This window comes from Podarcis muralis, chromosome 4 (assembly GCF_964188315.1).
Source record: "Podarcis muralis chromosome 4, rPodMur119.hap1.1, whole genome shotgun sequence".
Taxonomy (NCBI): domain Eukaryota; kingdom Metazoa; phylum Chordata; class Lepidosauria; order Squamata; family Lacertidae; genus Podarcis; species Podarcis muralis.
In genome coordinates this window covers 28,068,473-28,094,186 of record NC_135658.1, presented here as the reverse complement: position 1 = coordinate 28,094,186, position 25,714 = coordinate 28,068,473, and the positions used below count along the sequence as shown (strand labels likewise).

Below are 25,714 nucleotides of genomic sequence, written 5' to 3'. Positions count from 1 at the left end.
CACGTGGCCAGCGTGACATCGCTGCTCTGGCAGCGTTTACCTTCCCACTAGTAAGCGGTCCCTATTTATCTACTTGCACCCAGGAGTGCTTTCGAACTGCTAGGTTGGCAGGCGCTGGGACCAAACAACGGGAGCGCACCCCGCCACGGGGATTCGAACCGCCGACCTTTTGATCGGCAAGTCCTAGGCGCTGAGGCTTTTACCCACAGCACCACCCGCGCCTGTAATGTAGGACTCCATTAAAAGCATTTTGCGGAAAGTACTGTAAAAGCAAAACAGCTGAACATGCAAGATGATGAAAATTGTTGCTATGTCCATTTAAACACATACAAAAAACAGTAAAATTAATAAGTGTAACCAATACAAATGCATGCAGATAGAAAAAATAAAATGAAGATACAATGGGGAGGAAAACCTAAAAACAACTGAGAATACAATACAGCATTCAGCTATCAGATATTTTAAGTGAGTCAATTCAGTTCTCAATAAAGCCTCTTTACAAGTTTATCTGTAGAACAGGTAGTTTAGTGAGCTGTTCAACTGAGTTAAAGTAGGAGAAAAACTTAATAACATGTTGAATAAAAAAGATGTATTTAATGAACCATTAAGGATTCTCCATCCTGAAATATCTTGGTTGATTTCTATTTAACACAAGTGGAAAAGAAACACAAAAAGATTGTTTGGGCAACCGTATCAAACTAGGAACATAGAAAGCTGAATTATACCAAGTTAGATTACTGGACCTCGTAGCTAAATGTTATCTTTGCTGATTGTTAGGTTTTCAAACGGCACATTCCAAGCCCGTCCTGAGGAACCAACCCTGTAGATGCTTTCCCACTGAGCTATGTGCTTCCCATAAATGGCCCCTTTAAAACCTTTATGTAGCCTCTTCTTTTACTACCTCTATTTATTACCCAGGCAGCTGACAGTTTAAAATCATGGCTTAGATTTGCTCAGCAGTATTTCCAAATAGGCACGCCAGCCATTCCTTCAAAGATGCAGGCTCCACACCTATTCAAAAATAGATTTTCCCATGAGAAGGTGCCCCAGCTTGTTGCTTCATGTGGCACATCCATAGCACATTTGCCTCATTTTCCTCACAGCTCTTTTGTGTGGGTGGGATGGGCTACAAATATGTGATATGTTGTGGAACGAGGGAGGGAGAAAAATAGATTCCAAGAGGCCAGTCAAAGAGAAATCCACTGGAATGAAGAACCTCTGAAGCAGAGTAACCCCTTATGTATGAAAAGAAAGTAGATCCTCTCATGCTGCAACTTGAATCTCTACACAACTTGCTATGTGTAATTTATTCTTCACAGATTGTATGTCTTCTTGAAGTCACTAGGTGGCGTTTGACTATGACACTTGGTTGAAAAATTCGACTAACACCCTATCCTACCCTTTTTACATGGGAGCCAAGGGTTAAAGTAACTAGATGTGAGAAATGTATAAATGCAACTCAAATGGATAAAGAGACATAAGAAGAGCTCTGCTACATTAGACCAAAGGCCCATCTGGTCCAATATCCTGTTCTCACAGTGGCCAGCCAGATTATTTACTTATTTTATATGCCACTTAAATGTCAAAATAAGCTTCTAAGCAATTTACAAAGTATAAAAAGCAAGTTACACAAACCATTGAAATATAAATATCATTAATTCAAATACACAATAAAACAGCATCATTAAAATAATACAAAAATAAAAAACTAATGTCAGGAAATCAAGGGAATAGCAGCATGCATATCTTCAAATGCCCGTGAAATCTGTTGCTCACATTTCCACAGTAGGTATATATATATATATATTTTAAAGGAATTATTCAGTAAGTTCATATCTAACTTGGCCCTTGGTCCCATTTATTTCAAAGTGACTTCCAAGTGATTCGATTTAGGGTAAGGATGCATTTATTGTATTATCATGAGTCATTTTTGTGATTGCAACAAATTTCCCACTGGTTTCTGAGACTGGCTGATGAGAGAATGGCTCTTTCCATGTCTTGAATGAACCTCCACTTCTGTTGTTGCTGAACAATGTCCACTTTGACATGTTAAGTGGAGATCACCAGCTTGGCATCAACAGGCACCAATATGTCTGCCAGTAATTCTTATGGCACCCACAAAAGGCCTCCGTAAACATCCTCTCAAAAATTCACACTACATGAGAGGTTTGCATTGGCTTGGCCTGACATGGAACATGCATCCTTAAATATGTCCATATTTCTTGGATGCCAGGACTGGGCAATCATACTCATTTTGGAGAATGGCAAAGAGCATTTCTCCATGAGTGTGCATGGCAGTGGCTGATGCAGGTGCCTTTCCCCATATTGATGGGCTCGGGGAACATGTCAACACCATTTTGTGGTCCTGCCTCTTTTCCTGCTCTTTTAGATGTGGCAGCCATTTAGTGTTATGCCACAGACACATACCGCCCCCCGGCAGCCATTTTGTATTTGTTACCTATGGCACTATCTCAAAATTCCAGATATGCCCACAGGTCCCAAACGTTTGGTGACCCCCTGGTGGTAAGGATATGTGGCTCAACATAACACATTCTTTCTTAATTAGTTAATTAATTAATACCTACTGGCACAAACAGTTGTTTACTGACATTTAAAAGAAATAACCTCATTTTGGGTGGCTACGAAAAACCAGCAGGGAAACGGAGTTTGAAGAGAGAGTAACAGAGTATCATACCTCTGAAGCACTACATCCACATAGGTTTCTGAGCTCAGAGCTCTGAAATGACATGATGTGAGTTACAGCAAAGCATGCAATCCACTTTTGTCACTGGGAAAAGCAGAGACCACCCACTGATCACCAAGAACAGCTGATGTCTTTTCTTGGCCTAGAGAGTACATTCACTGGACTCATATGGCCATATGGACTCATCAGGAGAATGTGATAAGAAATTCCACTGTTCTTTGCACTGCAAGGGGAAACAGGTGCCGTGAGAGCCTATCTTTGGGAAACTCTGTGTCTGTGTGTGTGTGTCTGTCCACCATAAAGCATGTATGATTTTCAGTGGGGAAAGAGAACTTTAATTGCGGTTATTCATAATCCAAGTTATTCATAATCAATACTGGAAAATGTAGGCTATAAAAACCCAACTCTGCTCTCATCTGCACTTGTATAAATCAGCCACTCGCTTGCTGTCCTCATTTTATTATTGATACCTCAATGTTCCAAAATAATCCATCAGGTCCTAAATCAGGCAAACAAAAAAACCACACTTCAGATGGACGCCGCTTGCTTGTCAGGCATGTTCCGGAGCCCAGGAGGTGATGAATGTTAGGCAGCGTTGCCAGATTACCCATTTAGAACATGCTGTCTCAAATCCTTATGTTTCATTTTTGTTTAGTTTATTCAGACTGTTGCCTCATATTGCCATCCTCTTTCTTTCAATGACCCAGACGTATTAGCTGCTGCCTCTCATACATAGAGGCTTGCAGGCCCATCCCCCTTGTCTCCTGCCCATCTGTTCTCTTGCAAACACTCTGCCTTTTTCCACTCCCAGAGGGAACCAGCTGACAATCCACATTGACAAACTGAGGGGGAGAGGAGAGAGAAGCAAGGACAAGGCAGCCCCCACACTCTGTGAGCAGGAGGGTTTTCACAAACATAGCAGCAGCCTTACAGCAGGAAAAAGCAAATCCTGTCCATCAGCTCATTCTCCCACTCAGCCATTTGTTCCAGTTTCCTGACTGTGATAAGAAAGAAATCCTAGTGCAAGTTAGCGCCGTGTGGAGCATACCTAAATTCTTCTTTTTAATTCTTTTTTTAATGGGCTTCCAGTTTTCAGAATACAGTGGTACCTTGGGTTAAGTACTTAATTCGTTCCTGAGGTCCGTTCTTAACCTGAAACTATTCTTAACCTGAAGCACCACTTTAGCTAATGGGGCCACCCGATGCCGCACAATTTCTGTTCTCATCCTGAAGCAAAGTTCTTAACCCGAGGTACTATTTCTGGGTTAGCGGAGTCTGTAACCTGAAGCGTATGTAACCTGAAGCGTATGTAACCCAAGGTACCACTGTATACAAACCTAGTTGCATAACAGCATAGTGCTTACATCAGTATAGATAACAATAAACGAATAATAACCGAATAACATTAAAATCCAGGTCTTGTAAAGTGGATGAGCAGCCCGAAATTCTTGTATCTTTTTGTACAAAAGTGCAAAGGAGTTTTTGCTGCCTGAGATGGGACTCAAGCCCTTCCTCTGTTCTTCCACACCACCAGCAGCCACAAGTCTAATATAGCTTCATCAAGTCAGTGGTGAAAGGCTTTGCCAAGTCTTCTGAGGCTTGGCCAGGCGAGACTTGAAGGAACCTGACCAGTCCTCTGCTGGAAGTGGGGCAGTTGCTGCCCTTCGGTCAAATGAGAAAGGGGCCCAGCAGCAGCTCCCCATGGCCTAGCTGGCAGGCAGAGGTTCCAGTGGTGCAGTAGTCATGCCTCATGGCTGTAATGATCCAGCAAGGCAAGAGTGGGAATTCAAGCAGTGTGGTGGCAGAGACTCAGGCAGGTGGTGACCACAGAATCACTTGCTCAGCTTCCCCCCTCTCAGTCTTATCATCTGAGACGAAGGATCGGGGAGGAATTTGATTCAGTTCACATTTATAGCTGAATTTATCAAATCAGCACTTTCTGAAACCACAGGAGAACTGAAACACAGCCAGCCTTCCAGATTCACACCGATCTGAATGTTGCGATGGAGTTCAGCAGCTGACCAATGTGTACAAAAATCAATGTATTAGGTAAAAGTGCATAAAAAGGAATATATTAGTGAAAATAACAGACAAAAATGCATTATATTGGGAATTTTCTTTTGCAAAAATGTGTACATTAGTCAAAACAGAAGTAGCTTTTATGTTGTGTGAAAGAAAACTCAAAAAGCAGAAATTAAAGGAAACATTGGGAAAACGGAAAAATGTGCTGTCTGGCATGCCCACCACAGAGAGGCTTGCCAAGCAACAGACTTATGAAGTTTTTGGTAAAATATGATTTCTTCTGCCACTTCTACAGAGATAGTTACCAATACTGTTGACATGAATTTTATAGTGTTCTTACCTTAAGATATTCCATTGCTGAGGATGTTTTATTGCATTGCTTTTATGTGTTTTATTGTACAGTACATTATTGCAGCTGCTTTTGGAGAGACTGTTTATAAATATAAACAAACAGAGTGGCATTTGGCACATACTTCCGGATAAGTTGCTTAGGACTGAAACAGATGTGACACCAAAAAAAGCCATTTAAAACTAGCCTCAGAGGGATTTTAATTTATGTCAAAGCAGACTGGGAGAAGGGAATGCTAACCCTGCTTCTGTGGCATTATGAAGCTGCTATGAGATCCATCAATGGGGGGGGGGGGACACACAGACACAGGTACTTGTGTGTTCATATTTTTCCACCAACAGGGCCAACAGCTGCATGGGAGTGGGACAAACTGAACATTGTTTTTCACCAGCTGATGGTGGTATGCACCCACACAGGTACCTGATACACATGGCTTTATTTTGCTTTATTCTGCCTTACAAAGGGGCCTGTGTACTGAATGGAAGTAGAGAGTTGAGAAGCCCCATTTTCTCTAGGAAATAGCACCTAAGAATCAAACTACATGTGCTGCGACCAGATCTCCTGGTGACCTTTTGGCTACATATCCACCATACATTTAAATCACACCTCCCCAAGGAATCCTGTAAGCTGTAGTTTGCTAAGCATGTGGGAACTGGAACTCTGGGGTGGTGGTAAACTACAGTTCCCAGGTTTCTTTTCTTTGGGGGAGGGGAGTGTTCTTCAAATGTATGGTGTATATGCAGCCTCTATGTATTTGTGACTTGTCTTGGGATAGAACCTCTCTAAGGACTGGGTTAAATACCCAGAAGTTGCTAATAGACTCACTAAGGAGAATCAGACAGACACTAAACTCGGCAGAGCTTACTTCTAAATGGGAATCCACAGGATTTTTGCCAGCTCATCTATCAACCCATGTCTGTTTATTGTATAACATTTTGCTCATCAGCGCTCCCAACCAGGAAGGACCATCTGCTCAACACCCTCCTCCCCCCTCAAAAAAACCAACCACCTTGCATATAAGAATATGCTGTGTGTGCTTCAGAGATGCAAAAGAACGGTATCTTCTGCCCTGAGTGTAGTCAACAGCAGCTTTGAGCTGAGGCGAGGGACGGGGAGGGATGGAGCCAAGTCATTCTTTCCCATATCCACCCACAGTGGCTTTTAAGATTTAAAGAAATTATCAAGAGAGCCAATAATGCATTGCTTGCATTACATCTTACTTGGCCTTAAGGGGCAGCCTTTCATTGGAAGATGACACCCTTAGGAGTGCTGTGCAGCAGTGAATAATGGCTATTACATTTTTAGACATTTCCAGTGCCTAATAATGCTGATCTGATACCTACCTGGGAAATTGCCATTTTAGGCCTGGAGCCTTGAATTGAGTCCTTAGCTGCAAGTTACGGCTGCAAATTAATGCTAAGGTTTTCATTGCTATTTTAGATGCTGCAGCAAAATTATGGCGCACTTTGCTGCTGTTCATTGAAAACTCCTTTTTTCTCCTCTTTGCAGATGTTCAGCCGTCTCCAGCTCAATAACTTGAGCTTCTCTCCAGAGAGCTTTAAGTTCTTCAAATATCTTCAGGTTGCCAGATTTCTTATGTTCTCTATCCAGGAAACCAATTTTGTGTCTAAACTCTCGAGATTAGTTTGACAGCATCTTCCGTGTGTTCCATGCAGCCCAATAAAATGCTGCCTAATTGCTGCCTTTGCAGAGTCTGGGGAGCGAGTGGATTTGGCTTTAGACTATCATTGTGGACAATAAATTCTTCTCAGGCTGCCTTTAAGCCTTATTATTGAAATTGGAGCTGCAGTTCTCTAAGTAACCCCAAAGCACCTTGTACAGTTGCTCCCTTCACACACAATGCAAGGCTGTGATTTGCAGGCAACTGATATGATGAATGAAGACAGAAACACCAGCTTTCTTTCCTCTTCAAAATGAAAATCAGTGTTTCTTCAAACACAGCAGTGAGCGGCACTTAAGTGGAAACTGATAGGATTTATGTTAGTAGTGACAAAACTGTTTTGTCACCCACCCACCTAGAGACTTAAACATGACTAAATTTAGTTGGATCTGAGCCAATTTTGTTAAATTTAGTTGTATTTTTTATTTATTTACTCTATTTCAAAGGGCTGCAACAGGAGGAAGGTATCTAAAACACCCTGCTTCTGCTGAAATATGTTTAGTATTGTACTGTTTTCTTTCATTACTGCTGCTAATTTTATTTATAATAATTAACAGCACAATCCTAGGCCCGTCTACTCTGAAGTAAAATCCCAGTGAGTTCAATGGGATTTATCCTCAGAGGCTTCAGAGTAAATGCATTTTTTTGTATCAAAAAACATTGTACGGTAATGATGACTATACAGCTTTAATAATGTACATAAAACTTCAGTTTTACGATGGAGGAAATAAAGATAGGTACTGTGTCCACAATTTAATTTTACCATGATTTGTAAAGTTTAATAGAACACATCTTATTATATAGTCAGAGACTTGGTAAACGCTCAATATGATTTTATTTGTATTTCTTTACTTTATAAAATTTATATACCACTTGATTGTAGGAAAAAACCTCAAAGCAGTTACCGTTTTCCCATGACTACATTAAGGACCTTGGTGGGATCAAAGGTGGGTTATTTAGAAGAGGTAGGGCTGGATCCAGACCCATAGCTGACCTATTGACACTAATGGAACAAGGTAGTCATGACTACCTTAATTCTCATTGATTTCAGTGGCATGACTGTCGGGCTACAAGCCTGAATGCCTATTTTATTTTGTGTGTGTGTGTGTGTGTGTGTGTGTGTATATATATATATATATATATGTATGTATGTGTGTGTGTATATATATATATATATATATGTGTGTGTGTGTGTGTGTGTGTATAACACTCTTATATTATTACACTTTGTAGCCATGATCGTTATTCATCAACCAAGCTTCCTTGCAATTAAAGAAAAATGGCATATGAAGGGGGAAAGGGGGCAGCATAGTAACACCCCCCCCAAAAAAAAAAATCTTGGTGAATAGATTTTAAAATGTTTTTTTTTAAAAAAAAATGCTGACGTGAGCAGAAAACTCTGAACTCAGGAAAAGTTTATTGGGTCGGGTCGGGGAGGGGGCAGCAGAAACCGCCCGTTGGTTCGACCTCGAAGATTCAAGTCTCCCTCCAGCAGGGGGAGGAGCGGCAGGAGCTCTGCATACACACGCGTGCGCGCGCGCCCTCCCCTCTCCGCCTCCATGGTAACCAATCGCCGCCGCTACCGCGCGCTCGCACCAACGAGCCGGAGGGCTGAGCCCCCTCCTCTCCCTTCTCGCGTGCGCGAAGAGGGACGCGCGAGCGCTCTCTCTCTCTCTCTCTCTCAGGCCGGCCTTTCCATCCTCCCCCCCCCCCCGCCCCGCGCGTTCTCACCGGGTCGTCAGCCCAGAGTCAGAAGGATGCGAAGCCAGCCCCCTCGCCGCCAGCCGCGAGTCGCAGTGTTTCGTAGTTAGGCGTCCCTCCGCAGGTAAGCCAAGTCCAAAGGGGTCCGGGGGGGGGAGATTTATTTTTTTCTTTCTCCCCCCTCCCTCTCACTCCTTCGCGAGGCATGATGGGAGTTGTAGTCTCGCCTTCGCCTGGTAGCCCAAGGAGACGCGAAGCTGACAAAAGGACTACAAATCCCAGCGAAGTTCTTGTCTCGGGCTTCGTGCCGCTTCTTTTTTGCCTGTGAGTCTCTTTCAGCGCCCCCTCCCCGCTCCCGCTTCATTTTGATGGTCGGCTAGAGGGGGGGGGGGGAGAGAAAGGCAGTTATGTGGAGTGGAAGGTGGTGGGGAAGCGACCGCACTGTGGGGCGTCGCCCATATAACGGTGTCGAGAGGCCCCTCCCCTCCTCTTCTGCCTGTAGGAGGCCTTAAGATTTCGGGCTCTCAGCCAAGGTTGGGGTGGCAACGTTAGGCAGCTAGATCATGATGCTATAGGTTTACGCCACAAGAAGGAGCTGGGAAATTAATGAGATATATTGCCATGGCTGCAAAACCAAAAGAGAGAGGAGGCTGTGCTTAGGGCTCTGCAAGTAATGTCTCCTGTATAGATTTCAGTGCAAAGGACAATAAAACCAGAGAATTCCTTGCAGCTTTAATGTTGGAGATTGCTGTCCCCCTTCACAACGTGATGGGATGAATTTAACATTTCAGGCTTTATTATTAATAATACTGCCCTATCTCTGCAGGTCTCAGGGCGGTTCACAGGATAAAATTAGAATATAAAACCACAAAATACATAATCAAAATAAAAACAAAAAGAACCCAATAACAACCCACCCCCACAACGCATTTTAAAAGGGCATAGGATGTCAAACATGATGCCAATCATGATGTAGCAATGGATTCATTTTGTATTTCAGCTTGTTTTCCTTGAAACACTTAAGATTTTAATGGCAACAATTTAAGCGTTTTAAAAGAAAATCTGTTCAGCTCTGTATTGGATGAAGTATTTTGAAGCATTAAGTTGGGTGAAAGCTAATTGCAGTCTCGCCCTTTTCTAGAGCTGTGCCCTTTCAGAGTTCTTCTGCAGTTGCAGTGATGTGGGTTCTCACCTGGATGTGATGCTTTGCATGTTTGAAACTGCCACCATCAGTTGAATGCCACAGGTAGAACACTTGGGAGTCTTTCAAACACAGTACGTTCCGATAGAGGCATTTCACACATTGTCATTGTATGATGCTCATGAAGCAGCTATGAGTGGCATCCAAGTTAGCAAGGTGTGCTCAGCATGCTTTCATGTTCGCTTTAAAAATATTATTATCTCTGTCTCCATGGAGGACCCAGAAGACAAGACCGCATCAATGGGCTTGATGTGGCCAAAAAACGTGCAGAATCCTGGCAAGACTGAGGTCCTATGGGCAAACGAGTATTGATTTGAGAAGCTGCATAGGTAGCCTGTTCTGGAAAGGGTTGCAACCCACCCACAAATATGATTGTGCAGCCTGGGGCTGTTTCTGTACCCAGCATTGAGGCACAGGTGGCCTCAGTGGCACAGAGTGCCTTTTTCCAGCTCTGGCTGATTCATCAGCTCTGACTATTCCTGGTTAGAGAGAACCAAGCCAGAATGACACATCGTCTGTTAATCTCATGTTTGGATTTCTGTAATGCACTGTATGTATGGCTGCCCTTAAGAACAACCCAGAAGTCACAGTGGGGAATGCTACTGCCAAAATATTGTTCAGGGCAGCATGTAGGGATAATTTAATACCTAACCTGGAAGATCACTTCCAGCTGCTCTATAGGTAGGTAAAAAGAGAAAAGGGGCAGATCTGGGATTCAGTCTTAGGACCCCCGCCCCAAATCACTCCCTAACATCACCCATGCTTATTAGCATGTGCATCTGTATTGTGGAGCAAAGGAAAACTGAGGAAACGGGTCTAGAGCATAGTGTTTCCTGGAATGGCAGAAAACAGAGTCTGCAAAAATGTTGTGTGTAGGTGATTCAAAAAAAGCAAAAGCCTTTCAGAATATATTAGATCATTGGTGTCTTGTTTATAACCCATAGAGAGAACTTTCTTTCTAACCTTGGTTAGGGATCAGCTCAGCTTATGCTGTTAAGAGTGAAGGTTAATATCTTTTGTGACCTCCTTATCTTATCTAGTGTAAGATTTCTAAACCTTGGGCAGGAGCAGCAGCTTTCTGACATGCATATATGAACTCTCTTATGCATGATACATAAATGAAGGAGACTCAAAAGCTACCTGGATTTTGTGATGGACTAATACAGGAGTCAAATTATAGTTTTTGCAAATCATGAGAAAACTGTAAAGGGGGGGGGGGGCAAACTGTTGGCATAAATGTAAGTAGCCAAAATGCTAGTTTTAAAGAGCCATGTTCTGCAGGCAGGAAAAAAACATGAACATGTTTGAAGAAAAAACATTTTTGGTTATATCCTGTGCTGTATGAGCAACATTCCACTAATGCAGTAGGACTTTCCTTTCCTCTTTTCCATGTGCCCCTCAAATTGCTCCAGAGGGTCCCCCAACAACATGAGTTGGGAAAGCATTGCAAGCAGTTCCCCAATGGTATGGGGACTGTTTGCTTTACATAGCAGAGGTTGTCTTGCGTTCATTTCAAACTGAAGAACATTTTATAGAGCCTTTTTGGAGATGGACAGCACTCCTTTTGAGATTCGTGCTCTTGATTTGTGAATACTTAAGACTTAGAAATGTCTGGGCCTGACTTTTAAGACAGGTTTCCTGTTATGTTTGTAGGATACAGTAAGCCTGCAACTTAGGCACATTTTAGTTGTGCACATTCAGCTTTCCACACATGACAATTTTAAAAAAAAAAATAAAAAGAGGCAGAAGGGGGCAGAGTTATGGAAAAATGATTTTGGCTTTAGGCACGATCCTCAGAACATAATCTGAAGCTGTGTCCAGAATACTGTCTATTCCTGTTGTTTTGGATGAGTTTCAATTTGGACGGCTCAAGGATGTGGACAGGGTGCTTGGATCAGTCAGGGCGACCACTTGAGCTCTGGACCCTTGCCATCTTGACTGATCAAGGAGGGGACAGTTGGCTGGGCCTGGGAGGTGATTAATGTTTTCTTGTGAGAGGGGGTGGTCCTTGCCTGCTTGAAGAAGCCAATGGTAAAACCACCTCAAGAAACCCTCCCTGGATTTATTGGTTTGTTTCTGTTTTAGTATGTATTATGTATATTGTGTCCTCATTTTGCACTTTTCTGTTGTGAACCTCCCTGTGATCTTTGGATGAAGGCCGGTATACAAATTTAATAAACAAATTGTGTTTTCCTTGTGCCAAAAATAACTAGGTGACATCACCTTCTCTTCAACCATGTTTTCAGAAGCATCCTGGAGGGCTTTACTGCATCTCAAGTGCATTAATTTGTTTGGGTTGTTGTCTGGAAAGAGGCCAGCTTCAAGTAATCAGTTCTGTACATTGAAGCAAAAGAGCATTGCTTGGCCAGAACCTGCAGTGTAGCCTATGTTTTGACTGCTTTGCAACTGTCATTCAGCAAGGCATCTTTTGTGACGACTAGAATGAATAAAAAACAACATAGAGCCAGCTTGTTGTTTTTTTTTGAAAGATCTGAAAAACCTGCTTCTGTATGGATGAGCAGAGGGTTGGAGACTATTTTTATTGATGAGATGCAGTACTTTTGTAGCAGAAACCCGTATCCTTGCCATTATTGGGCCTCACATGCATGAATACTGCTGTTGGGTCTTCATTGTGTAAAACATTGCTCTATATATTTCGTCCTTATTCACAAATGACACCTTTTCAGTGAATTTATTTTTAAAGGTAATATGTGAATGATGGCTGGGAATAAGTGTACCACAAGAGAGCTTGAATAAGATAAGATTTCTGGTGGTGGTTGGAGGCTCCATAGTTAGCAAACCAGCAATAAATTGTGCAGAACAGTAAAAGGTGAGATTATAGGCCTAAATTGCAATTTTTTAGATTTGTTGTTTTTCACACACAGAAGAATGTCCCAAAGTGACTTACAGCATAAAATACATTAAAACTGTTTTTTTAAAAATGCAGATCCTAATTGTGTTCATCCAAGAATATTCATAGAAGGACAAATTCTACCCACCTCACTAAAGGATGAACACTGAAAAGGCCAAAAAACAACAACTCACTACCCTCCCAATTAACGAGGTCTGGGTAAATGGATGTTTAAGCCTTGCACCTAACACAAACACTGATGGCACTGGGCATACCGTATTTTTCGCACTATAGGACGCACTTTTTCCCCTCCAAAAATGAAGGGGAAATGTGTGTGCGTCCTATGGTGCGAATGCAGGCTTTTGCTGAAGCCTGGAGAGCGAGAGGGGTCCGTGCGCACCGACCCCTCTCGCTCTCCAGGCTTCAGGAAGCTATCCCAAGTCTTGCAAGCCCGGCGGGATGTCCCGCGGGCTCGCAAGGCTTGCGGGCAGCAGCCTGCACCCAAAAGCTGGGGACAGCGGGGAGGCGCAGAGCCGCCACCCCGCTATTCCCCGACCTGATCTGGAGGCTGGCGGGGCGAGAAGCAAGCCTGCTTCTCCCCCCCCCCAGCCCCACAACCTCCAGATCAGGTCGTGGAATAGCGGGATGGCGGCGCTCCGCCATCCCGCTATTCCCCGACCTGATCTGGAGGCTGGGGGTGGGAGGAGCAAGCCTGCTTCTCCCCCCCCCCCCAGCCCCACAACCTCCAGATCAGGTCGGGGAATAGCGGGATGGCGGCGCTCCGCCATCCCGCTATTCCCCGACCTGATCTGGAGGCTGGGGGTGGGAGAAGCAAGCCTGCTTCTCCCCCCCCCAGCCCCACAACCTCCAGATCAGGTCGTGGAATAGCGGGATGGCGGCGCTCCGCCATCCCGCTATTCCCCGACCTGATCTGGAGGCTGGGGGTGGGAGAAGCAAGCCTGCTTCTCCCCCCCCCCCCCAGCCCCACAACCTCCAGATCAGGTCGTGGAATAGCGGGATGGCGGCGCTCCGCCATCCCGCTATTCCCCGACCTGATCTGGAGGCTGGGGGTGGGAGAAGCAAGCCTGCTTCTCCCCCCCCCCCAGCCCCACAACCTCCAGATCAGGTCGTGGAATAGCGGGATGGCGGCGCTCCGCCATCCCGCTATTCCCCGACCTGATCTGGAGGCTGGGGGTGGGAGAAGCAAGCCTGCTTCTCCCCCCCCCCAGCCCCACATCCTCCAGATCAGGTCGGGGAATAGCGGGATGGCGGCGCTCCGCCATCCCGCTATTCCCCGACCTGATCTGGAGGCTGGGGGTGGGAGGAGCAAGCCTGCTTCTCCCCCCCCCCCCCAGCCCCACAACCTCCAGATCAGGTCGGGGAATAGCGGGATGGCGGCGCTCCGCCATCCCGCTATTCCCCGACCTGATCTGGAGGCTGGGGGTGGGAGAAGCAAGCCTGCTTCTCCCCCCCCCAGCCCCACATCCTCCAGATCAGGTCGGGGAATAGCGGGATGGCGGCGCTCCGCCATCCCGCTATTCCCCGACCTGATCTGGAGGCTGGGGGTGGGAGGAGCAAGCCTGCTTCTCCCCCCCCCCCAGCCCCACAACCTCCAGATCAGGTCGGGGAATAGCGGGATGGCGGCGCTCCGCCATCCCGCTATTCCCCGACCTGATCTGGAGGCTGGGGGTGGGAGAAGCAAGCCTGCTTCTCCCCCCCACCAGCCCCACAACCTCCAGGCTTCAGGAGAGCCCCACCGCCAGCCCCACAAGCTCGGGGGACAGCGGGAGAGGCGCAGCGCGCCCTTCCCGCTGTCCCCTGACTTGGCTAGAAGGCTGGCGGGGGGAGAAGCCTGCTCCTCCCCGTTGCCAGCCCCGCAAACTCGGGGGACAGCGGGAGAGGCGCAGCGCGCCTTTCCCGCTGTCCCCCGACTTGTCTAGAAGGCTGGCGGGGGGAGAAGCCTGCTCCTCCCCGTCGCCAGCCCCGCAAACTCGGGAGACAGCGGCAGGGGCGCAGCGCGCCCTTCCCGCTGTCCCCCGACTTGGTTAGAAGGCTGGCCCAGCCCCGCAAACTCGGGGGACAGCGGGAGAGGCGCAGCGCGCCATCCCGCTGTCTCCCGACATGGTTTGGAGGCTGGCGGAAGGCTTCCTCCTCCCCCAGCCCCGCAAGCTCCCAGAGCGATGCCAAAGCTGCGCGCAGCTTCGGCATGGCTCTGGGTCCCGTTCTGGGGGAGGGGGAAGCTCGGGCTTCCCCGCCCCAGCCCCGCGCCTGGCGGGGGGGGGGGAATAAATTTTTTTGCCTTTATTTCCCCCCCCCCAAATCTAGGTGCATCCTATGGACCGGTGCGTCCAATAGTCCGAAAAATACGGTAAGTCCCTTGGGAGAGTTTGCTGCAAGCATGGAGATACCACTGAGAAGGCTTGCTTACATATTGTGGGTCTCTGCATGTTGAGAAAGCATGTTGAGAAGAGCCTCTAATGGCTACCACAAGGTCTAGATGGGTTCAGATGAGGAGCGGTATTGGAGTCCTGAGCCATATAGAGCTTTTAAAAGTCAAAACAGGACTTTGAACTGAACTTAAGAACTGATCAATGGCCACTGCAGTTGTGCAAGAATTGGACTCGTGACCTCCACAATCTTGCTACTGAAGTCTGTTCTAACTGAAGTTTCTGAGCCATCTTCAAAGGCAGACCCATCCATGTATACAGTGGTACCTCGGTTTACGAACTTAATCTGTTCCGGAAGCCCGTTCTTAAATCAAAGCTGTTCTTAAACTGAGGCGTGCTTTCCCTAATGAGGCCTCCCGCCACTGGTGCCCTTCCACCGTTTGTATTCCATTCTTAGACCGAGGTAAAGTTCTCAAACCGGGACACTATTTCCGATTTTTCGGAGTTTGTAAACCGAATTGTTCTTAAACCGGACTGTTCTTAAACCGAGGTACCACTGTAATGTGTTTCTGTAATCTAACATTGAAGCTACCACAGCACAGACAAGAGAAGTTTGGTTATCTCTGTCTATACAGTGGTACCTCTGGATGCGAACGGGATCCGTTCCGGAGCCCCGTTCTCATCCTGAACCGAACGCAACACGCATCTGTGCATGCACGGGTCGCGATTCGCCGCTTCCGCACATGCGCGTGATGTCATTTTGAGTGCGCATGCGCGAGTGGCGAAACCCGGAAGTAACGCGCTCCGTTACTTCCTGGTTTCCGTGGAGCGCAACCCGAAAATGCTTAACCTGAAGCTACTTCAACCTGAGGTATGACTGTATAGGGTCATAGGTGTTGGAAGACACACTATGCAACAAAGGTGGTTTGTGCCTTGATCAACAGTACATAATGGATTCACAAATACCCCCAAGCTATGCACCAGTTTCTTCCGGGGGGGGGGGGGGTAGCAGTATTCAGAGCAGACTGAGCCCCACTCATCTGGTCTAACAACACCTCAGTTTTTTTGGTCTCATCCAGTCCATGAGAATAACCTCAGGTTACTACTTAATGATTTGTTAGACCGCATGCAATGATTTTCTTTTTATGTTTCCATGCTGTGTTGTAGGTTTCTCGAAGAAAATGAATTTGGCCGAGATCTGTGATAATGCTAAAAAAGGAAGGGAATATGCACTTCTCGGAAACTATGACTCCTCCATGGTTTATTACCAGGGTGTCATCCAGCAAATTCAAAGACACTGTCAATCCATCAGAGACCCAGCACTGAAGGGCAAATGGCAGCAGGTATGAAAAAACAATACTTGCATGACTAGATATTTTATTTATTGGGAAATATATATGCTGCTGGTGGTGGCTCATGTGATGGCCAGAAATAGAACAAAAAGATTGAAAACATTAAAATAAACAATACAAAACTTCATAATATCAACAAATTAGGAGCGGGGCAGGCTGCAACATCTATGGAATGCCCTTAGCTATCAGTCACATTAAAGCCCCCCCCCCCAAATGATTTTACTCTTTTCCTAAAATCCAAATCTGGCTAGGTCAGCCACACCTAGTAAGTGAACCACAAGAAAATGGGAATATCTTTCAGCAATTTTTAAACATATTGATGGTCATGTATGAATTCTGCTAAATTGAAGTTCATAAACATTTAGCTGACATTTGCAGATTCGGTTTTTTTTCTTAAACAATGGTTTTTTACATCTAATGGAATCTGTTTTCTTTTTATTAATAATATTTTATTCATTCTCTTCTCTTTCTGAATGCATATTCATCATTGTACAGTGGTACCTCGGGTTACATATGCTTCAGGTTACATACGCTTCAGGTTACACACTCCGCTAATCCAGAAATAGTGCTTCAGGTTAAGAACTTTGCTTCAGGATAAGAACAGAAATCGGGCTCCGGTGGTGCAGCGGCAGCAGGAGGCCCCATTAGCTAAAGTGGTGCTTCAGGTTAAGAACAGTTTCAGGTTAAGAACAGACCTCCGGAACGAATTAAGTACTTAACCCGAGGTACCACTGTATTCCAAAGAAACACCCCTGTTAACAAGCATGGTTAACTCTTTCTACTTCCTCTGCTGCCCCCGCTTTCCCTTTCCCATCCTGCTCCCCCTAACCCTCTTTCCTGTGTCTTGCTTTGATCCCTCCTTAGTAAAGGAGTAGGTGCTATAGTAGGTGCTATTTTGCAAGTTCTTCTTCTTTCCTGTATCACCTAATGTGCAGGAAGCTTAGACGGATAAGCCTGATTTGCTAAAAGCATTAACTTAGTCTGGACATTGTACAGTGCCATCAAAAATGTTGTGGCATATGTTTTGCGTTGATGTCAGAGATGTTTAATTTTCTACAATTACTTTTTGGTTGGTGTCAGTTCCAGGTAATACAAATTAAGAACAAAGCAAATAAGAGTCATAGAACTTGGTGAGACTATATATGAGGAAAATTTAGAGTTGGGCTACAAGTCACATCTTCAACCACAATTCTGTTACAGAATTTTGCTTTCTGGGGGGGGCGCGGGGGGGCGAATTGCACCCTTGTGTATGATGTGCTAAACTAGAAGAAGGATAATTTCATTGTTACTGTGTCTTTTTATTTAAACTGGCATTTTACATGAATCCTCTTTTCATATAATAAAAAAAAACCTTAGCAGGATTTCATCTCACTATTTCAAAATAGATTTTTGTTTTGACTCATTTAGCCTTCATATTTGTTGGGCCCATTATGGCAGTTGCTCATTGCCTTGTCATTAATAAGAGCACCAATTTCTCCTGACATATTATCATGACTCTGTGACTGTGCAATGTACAATTGGCCCTTTTAATTTAGGGGTGCATTCACAAATGCCATCTTGCTGTACATGCAAGCAGTCCTAATCATCCGTATACATATACAAATGTAACTTGTAAGGCATGCAATCATGGATACAGTCAGCAGCAATGTCCATGATTGCATCAGCACTTTCCAGGGGCACTGACTATGGGCATTGCTGCCTGCTGGATCCGTGAATGCCTACTTTTCATGTTACTTTGGCCCTACAAATGTGTAGTCATTAAAGTATCTGTTGTTAAGTGTCCTTGATAAAATCAGAGCTTGAAAAATAATATCTCTCTGATTCAGCAGGTTAATTCTCCCTGCCAAAACTAGAAAGTCCAGTGATTTCAGTGGGTCTATACTGAATGTCACTTCCTTGGATATTGCCCAGTGCCATTACACCCATTTAAAGATTTTTGTGGTGTGACACATTGAAGTCTTTCTTATTTGTTAAACTCATGGAATCATACTGTTGGCTTTCTGTGTGAGATGCTTTGATTGTGTTTGAGGTGTGTTTGAGGTGATCGTTTCAAAGGCCACACATCCTTTGATCGCAACAGGAGCGGAAATAGGCCATATGTTTGCTGTTGATAGATATAAGAGCAGGTTCATTGGAGGTTTCCGGTGCACTGTCTGTTCCATCTGTACTGGATCAGTTTTGATTACTGTGCCCTGAGGTTGTAGACAAGCTGCTTGAAGAAGTGTGTCCGACCACCTGCCCCCTTAATACTTTCCCATCTTGGCTTCTTAAAGCTAGTGTTAGGCTATTGATTGGATGGCTCCAGGAAATGATTAGTGGTTCACTGGAGAAATACCCAGCGACTCATATCCTCTTTTCAGGCAAGGTGCTCCAGAGGGTGGCAGCGGTCCAGCTTCAGGCATGCTTGGATTGAGACTGAATATCTGGATCCATTTCAGTCTGGCTTTAGGCCTGGTCATGGCACTGAAAGAGCCTTGGTTGCCCTGACATTTGTCAGGAAAGAGATGGGGGGAGTGTGGCTCTCTTCATTCTTTTTAACCTCTTGGTGGCTTTCCAAAACCATTGACCATGCATGCTATCTTTCTCGAGCAGCTCAGGGAGGTGGGGTTGGGGGCACTCTATAGTTCAACGGTTGTGTTCCTACCTTCAGGGCTATTTCCAGAAAGTAGTTTTGGGAGGCTACTGGGAAGCCATGGGAGCCTTCCTGTGGTGTTCCCCATGCTATTTGAAATCTATATGAAATGACTGGGAGGTGTCATCAGGAGTTTTGCTGGTGAAGGGCAGGTAATAAATTTAATGGTGGTAACATAAGCACATTTTTTAAATAATAAATGATACGATCTCATACAGAAAATTGGGCAAATAGGTGTTGGAGAGATAGACTGCAGTCTGCCTACTGCCAGCTGTGCAGTACATCATTCCTGCCTTATCCTGATGATGAGCTTAATTCTTTTGTAACTTAACTTGGAATGCTTTAGTCAGTGTAATAAACTCTGCTTATTTTCAAGGTTCGGCAAGAACTGTTGGAAGAATATGAACAAGTAAAGAGCATTGTCAACACTTTAGAGAGTTTTAAAATAGACAAACCTACAGATATTCCTATATCTTATCAAGATGACAATTTTAGGGATCCAACTGTTTGGCCACCTCCTGTTCCAGCTGAGCACAGGTAATTGGGTTTAAAATAAGTTTGCAGTTTTTATTGGTGGATTAATTACCTGTACTTAATATTTGAGAGTGTATGTAATATAGTGACTAAGAAACTAGGTTTATTTCAAACCTTGTATTACTTCTTTCCCTGTTCTGGCTTCTTTAGACTGTTTTCTGGTAGGGGCTTCAACTTTACTTGTTGTTGGATCGGTTCAGAAAACACAGCAAACAGCAGTGGCCTGTGTGAACCATTGTTCCTAACCCTAAGTATGGTTTGAGCATATAAACATAGAGAAAAACTATGATTTACAGTGAGTCCTGCTTTGGGTAGGGATTGGCTGTGCTTCAGAGTTCCCACTTGGGAACTCCATAGTGTAGCCAGTCCCACTGTGGCATGTTGTCAGTGCTGATCAGCTAATTAGGGCTGACAGCAAGGCTTGCTTGCCAAGTAACAATTTGGAATGTACTTTAAGGCTCACAGTTTTTCCTTTGCAGCGGTACCTCTACTTGTCCCATGCCTGACAACTAAATTGGGACCCGTGTTGAGTCTAATTTGGCTTCCAGGGGAGAGGTTCCCCCTCTCTGCTTTACAGAAATACAACCATTATGATTTTCATAGCCGTAGAAGGGGAGACAAGGTAGTATGGGGCTAGGTAAAGGTAAAGGAACCCCTGACCATTAGGTCCAGTCTTGACCGACTCTGGGGTTGCAGCGCTAATCTCGCTTTATTGGCTGAGGAAGCTGGCGTACAGCTTCTGGGTCATGTGGCCAGCATGACTGGCGAACCAGAGCAGTGCACGGAAATGCCATTTACCTTCCCACCGAAGCAGTACCTATTTATCTACTTGCACTTTGAAGTGCTTTCAAACTGCTAGGCTGGCAGGAGCAGGGACTGAGCAACGGGAGCTCACCCCGTCGTGGGGATTCGAACCGCCGACCTTCTGATCAGCAAGTCTTAGGCTCTGTGGTTTAACCCCCACCCCCACCCGCGTCCCTAGTATGGGGCTACAATGTACTTTAATTCCGCTCTCCGCCCCAAAGCATGGCCACCCACCCACCGGCTTCTCACAGATCAACTTGCATGATCTGAACATCACGTTTTCCCCACCGAATTGGGTAGCAAAACACAGCAGTAAAGCATTTTGTTTCTCTCCAATGCTAGCTGCATCATGTTTCCTTTGTTTGACAGAGCCCCACCTCAAATAAAACGACCCAATCGAGAAGTGAAACCTTTGAGGAGAGAATCGCCAGGATTGCAGCGTGGACCTGTGGGCAGAGCTCAACCAATCTCAAAAAATGAAAAACCTGCCAGCAGCCGAGAAAGGGAATCTAGAGCAAAAGGAAAAGATGAAAAGGTAAGAATTTAGGGGGCAGCTGGCAGGTACCTTTCTTTTGTGGAAAAAAAATGTATATTTTCTGTTGGCAAAAAAGCATGAATGTGTAATGAATGCATACTTACAAAAATATAATTTCCCTCCCAATATTTACAACTGGTTCAGATATTAAGAGAGAGAAAGGAACAGACTGTGAGAGTTACCATCTCCTTTGAACAGCTGATACAAGATACAATTTTTAAATCGATGAAATTTAGAATGTTGAAAAGTTTAGTATTATATTCTTTGCTTCCCAAGCCAAAATATGTCTGAGAGACTGAACTCCCCCCAAAAAGAAGAGGGGAAGATATGAACAGTGAATCTGTTTTGCTGTGTCAACACAAGAGAACTGCATTTTAAAAATTACTCTGAAACTATTAAGTTGTATAATACAAATGTAGTCCATGGAGGAAGCGTATTCTCAGATAGCAGTTTTCTGCATGTCTTATGGTTTTGTCCTTGAGTTCATTATTACCGTGACATAAATAACCAAATTAATCTAATTTTGGGTTGGGCAGTAGATACTGATAAAAGCTACAGCTTTTTAAAACTACTGGGTACAAGCAGAGGATTTTAACACCAGCTATGCATAAAATTGGAAGTTTTGCTCTGCATCAACAGTGGCAAATGAAAGCCTGACAGATTTTTATTTTGGAAAGACTTTAAAGATAAAGTGAAATTGGCTCAAGGAAGGAAAAGCATTAATGATTTTCTTGAATTGTAATGAATGTAAGGTAATTATAAAGAGGCAGGTTTTTTAGGCTATCTAAATACAGAACAATATTTTTGTATTAGCAAACTGTTTTACTTTGGTACATCCTTTATAGGTTGAGGGAAATGCCTTTTGTTAATATGATTAGGAGATTATATCTCTGCCACAGTCTCAGGTTTGTAAAAATTCTATGGTAGATAGCTTTACTTTGTAAAGTATTGTTTTTTGTGACAATTTGATTTAGCATCTGGAATTTAGATTCACATTTTAGCTTACAGGGTGTGTAAAGGAACGCACACAATGTTCTCTGTACTAAGATTTTAGATAATATCTTTGCGGTCAGCTTGCAGAAGTAGGAAGTGCCTGTCTCTATTTCTGGTTTTATACCAATGATGGCAGTGTTCTTTATTATTGTTGTCATTAGCTGTTTTTCCAAAACTTATATAAATAGTAGGAAATGATTTCCCCACAGATCTAATTCCAGTGTGATGTTGTGGAAGGTAGAGGATCAGAGTTGCTGTAGGGCAATCTGAGTTTTAATTCATTCTCATCCATGGAGTTAATTGCAGGACTTTGGGCTAGCAATCTGTCCCTTAGGATTGCTGTGAGGATAAAATTGGCTAGCCCAGGAATGTCATTCTGGGCTCATTGAAGGTGGAGAAGTATACAAATGGAATAGAATAAATGGCGTAGTTAATCATACATGATGTGTGCGTGCTTTCGCTTAAATGGAAGTGACCTCTGTATAGGAAGACGCTGTATGAAGCAGCCATTAATAGCAGTGTGACAGATTCTTATGCTGAATGGATCAACAGTGCCAAGGTGAAATTAAAGGTTATGGTTAGAATGGAAAAATACATGATAAAATGAAAATGCTTCGTGGAAGTTAAATGCATACCTGTCATTTGCATATATGGAAGATGGCACTTGTCATAAAACCTTTATATTCTACTAGGAGAGAGCTAGGGCAAATAGGGGAGGAAGATTTCCTTTTCCTTTTGTCCACCTTCTCCACACATTCATGCACACCCATTTTCTCTTTCATACACCTACATTGCAGATACATATCCTCTTTCTCTCTTAATTTGCATACATGGAAGTATACACACATGCCTTTGTTCTTTCTCCCCCCTGCCCATGCATTATTTCCCCATTCATCTTCCCTGCTGCTGCTTTCCCACTCATTCTTCTTCTTCCTCCCTCTGCTCTCCCCGCAATGTCTCCTATTCCTACTTCTTATCAGTGGCTGCCAGCAAGATTTGCTGGATTCTCTGGATCCAGGGAGGAGGCTCCTTGCCACATCCCGAGTGCTCTTGGACAGGATAACTAGATAGGACAGAGAGACCCTTTGCCTGCAGTGTTTCTCAAACTCAGGTCCCCAGCTGTTGTTTGACTACAACTCCTATCATCCCTGACCACTGGTCCTGCTAGCTAGGGATGATGGCAGTTATAGTCCAACAGCAGCTGGGGACCCAAGTTTTGGAAACACTGGTAGATGCCTTGGGGCAAAGGGATCCTGTAGCTGAGAGCTCTTAGAGTTAACCCATCAGTGTTCACTTTGCGTAAGATAAGAAAAGCCTTCTCCCTTTGGGTGTAGGTCTAGCTCAGGCATCCCCCCAACTCGGCCCTCCAGATGTTTTGGGACTACAACTCCCATCATCCCTGACCACTGGTCCTGTTAGCTAGGGATGATGGGAGTTGTAGTCCCAAAACATCTGGAGGGCCAAGTTTGGGGATGCCTTGTCTAGATGTAGTCAGGGTGTGGGTCTTGATTTTTAAAGCAACAGGAATGTGTTTTCCAGTAGCCCATCCCCAATATGTTTTTTGTCCTCAGCCAAACTGTTTATTTCTCAGTCTAGTTGCTTCAGACAGTTTGAAGTCATGTTGTTCCCTCCCTCTTTCCGCTAGGAAGTGTGGTCCCCAAGCTGAGGGTGGAGCCAGAATGAGCAGCACTTTTCTTCCACTTCCCAGTAAGCATCTGGCTGGTTCCAGTTGTCAGAAGGCCTTTGAGTGTGCCTTCTCTAGTCAGAGCAATTTATCTGACATCACACTGATGTCATGTAGGAGTTGTTTGCAGAATGTCTAGGGGCGGGGCCTAATATCGCAACGTGTAATGCACCAGGATTATATATCTTCCTCCAAGCACTGCTTGTAACCAGCACAAAATGATGAATTCTGGAGGTTCTGGTGAGATGCATTACAGAACTTGTACATGGGTTAAACCTCCACTGATATGCAGCTATTGCTGAGAATAGTACTCCTAAAGCAGTGGCATTGTGCAAAGGACCCTTTATTGTACAAAGCAGTTCTGCTTACCTCTCAGCCGGGGATTTTTAATGCAAAGAATCTGGTCACTAGGTGGCAGAAAGGAAATAGTTTATACTTTATATTGCAAAATGGAGCACAAAACGTGAAGATGCATAGCCTGGGCAGCTGCATGAAGAAGTACTGTTGTGGGTTACAGTACTATATTGTTTCCTGCCTGCTGAGCTGCTGTAGGGCACAGATGATCGGTGGGCTTTGTGTGAAGAAGCCAGCACCCAGAGGACAAAGCTGTTGGCAGCCTTGCACAAGTTTAACGGTCTTCTTTCCTTTCCTTCTGAGATTCTGCACCCTTCGGTTACAATCTTCTGATTTAAATGAGATTTTCAATGTTGCTTTTCTGTGCAAAAGGAAAGGTTGGTCAGAGATTTATGAATAGCTCTGCTGACTCTTTTTAAAAAAGTGGGCTTGGGAAGGAACCAGACAGGAGTATTCTGTTTCCAAAGGGACTTGGGAAGAAATCGCTACAAAGAGAACCCTATAAATTACCACTTCCGTACCCTCCTATTCCTCTGCCATCTTGCTTACCTGTGCCGCCCAATTCCCCAGCTGCATCTGTTCTCTTTCTCATTAGGCGCTTATCCCAAGCAGCTATTGACACTTTCTGATTTGATTTGAAGTATGTAGAGAACAAATTGTTTCTGAATTCTGTCTAGCTTGGCTAAAAACAACCAACCTGCAGACGTTTTTCTGCATCGCTGGGTACTGTAAACTTGCAAGGCATCTAAAAGGTTCTTTTTGAACTATTTGTAGTGCAGTATGGAGCTGCTGCTGTCTCATAAACTTCATAAACCTAAAGTATTTATAGGAACACTGAACTGTGTTGGTTTAAAAACAAAATGAAGAGATCGTTGGCATGTAGGGATGAGGATGAAATTTGATTCAGTTCATATTTAAAGGTGGATTTATCTGATTTGCATATTCGAAAATCAAACTGCAAAAACTGAAGCATAGCTACCCTAGGTGGAGCTTAGCTCAGAATCTCATTCCTCCCTGAAAACAGTACCCTCAAAATCCTCTCCAACTTGCAGCACCGTTGCCAGTTCTAGGACTTCCCTGGAAATCCTAAGTTGTTTTCAAGAACCTTTAATTTGCCCCTTGCTTTTAATTAAATGCAACCTTTCCCTATTTTCAGAGTTCATAATTCCCTTTGAAACAAAACAGTGGGATCAGGGGAAATAGTGCTAGCAATTCTCAGTTAGTGATCCCAATTCCCCCCACAATGTATATTGATCTGATTTACCTGCTTTTAACCCCCCCCCCCCCTTGGCATTTTCTTGAAATGTGCTTGTGCTCCCCCTCCCCCTGTGTGTGTGTGTGTTGGGGGGGGGCTTTTTTTAGTCTTTTGCTTTCATGTTTTGTTGAGGTATGATGATGAAGGGAGTATGGCACAGAGAACAGCTCAAAAGAAGAAAAAGAAACGTAGCTGTAAAATTCTTTTAACTTTCAGTTGATTAGCTTTCAACATCTTGATCTAGGGAAAGAAGATCCCCCAGGATGGTGCCGGTGATGGTGAAATTCAGAAGTTTGATGGAGCAGGATATGACAAAGATCTGGTTGAAGCTCTCGAAAGAGACATCGTGTCAAGGAATCTAAGTATTCATTGGTACAGTGCTTACTTTGTAAAGTGAGAAATGCTAGAATTCTTATCTGCCCAAGAAACCAGATACCTTCATCCTGACGTTGTGGTTACTGCATAGTAAGTAAAACTCAAGGAAAAAACAGGAAAAGTGGCTTGTGGCCCTTAAAAACCAGCATAAGCTGTGGTGGACTAGAGCTTAGTTGCAAAAACAGAATGCACAGCTACCTTTCTGCAACTTGTATTGTGAGTGCATTTTCTTCCTACACTACAGCCATTCTCTACACATTGAGTGCTCTAGATATATTCAAAGGCATGTTCCTGCCCCAA

At 44.4% G+C, this 25,714-nt stretch overlaps 1 protein-coding gene and 1 long non-coding RNA gene across 6 annotated transcripts in view; one reads left to right on the top strand and one right to left on the bottom strand.

The window, feature by feature from the left end:
- Positions 1-574: 574 nt before the first annotated feature.
- On the bottom strand, positions 575-8,596 carry LOC144327481 (uncharacterized). Its single transcript, XR_013392540.1, has 2 exons — positions 8,488-8,596; positions 575-4,721 (listed from the first exon to the last, which is right to left on the bottom strand). It is a non-coding gene; the product is annotated as an uncharacterized LOC144327481 (long non-coding RNA).
- KATNAL1 (katanin catalytic subunit A1 like 1) overlaps positions 8,451-25,714 on the top strand; it is a 35,850-nt gene continuing 18,586 nt past the window's right edge. Inside the window, exons 1-6 of one of the 5 annotated variants that reach the window (XM_028726419.2) lie at positions 8,474-8,581; positions 9,599-9,703; positions 16,064-16,239; positions 19,257-19,417; positions 20,588-20,753; positions 25,284-25,411. In XM_028726419.2, the coding sequence (XP_028582252.1) occupies positions 16,078-16,239; positions 19,257-19,417; positions 20,588-20,753; positions 25,284-25,411 (617 nt within the window). In that variant the 5' untranslated portion in view covers positions 8,474-8,581; positions 9,599-9,703; positions 16,064-16,077. Of the gene's footprint in view, positions 8,582-8,667; positions 8,782-9,598; positions 9,733-16,063; positions 16,240-19,256; positions 19,418-20,587; positions 20,754-25,283; positions 25,412-25,714 lie in introns of those variants that run through there. The other 4 variants (XM_028726417.2, XM_077927109.1, XM_028726421.2 and 1 more) reach the window with 4 other exon arrangements.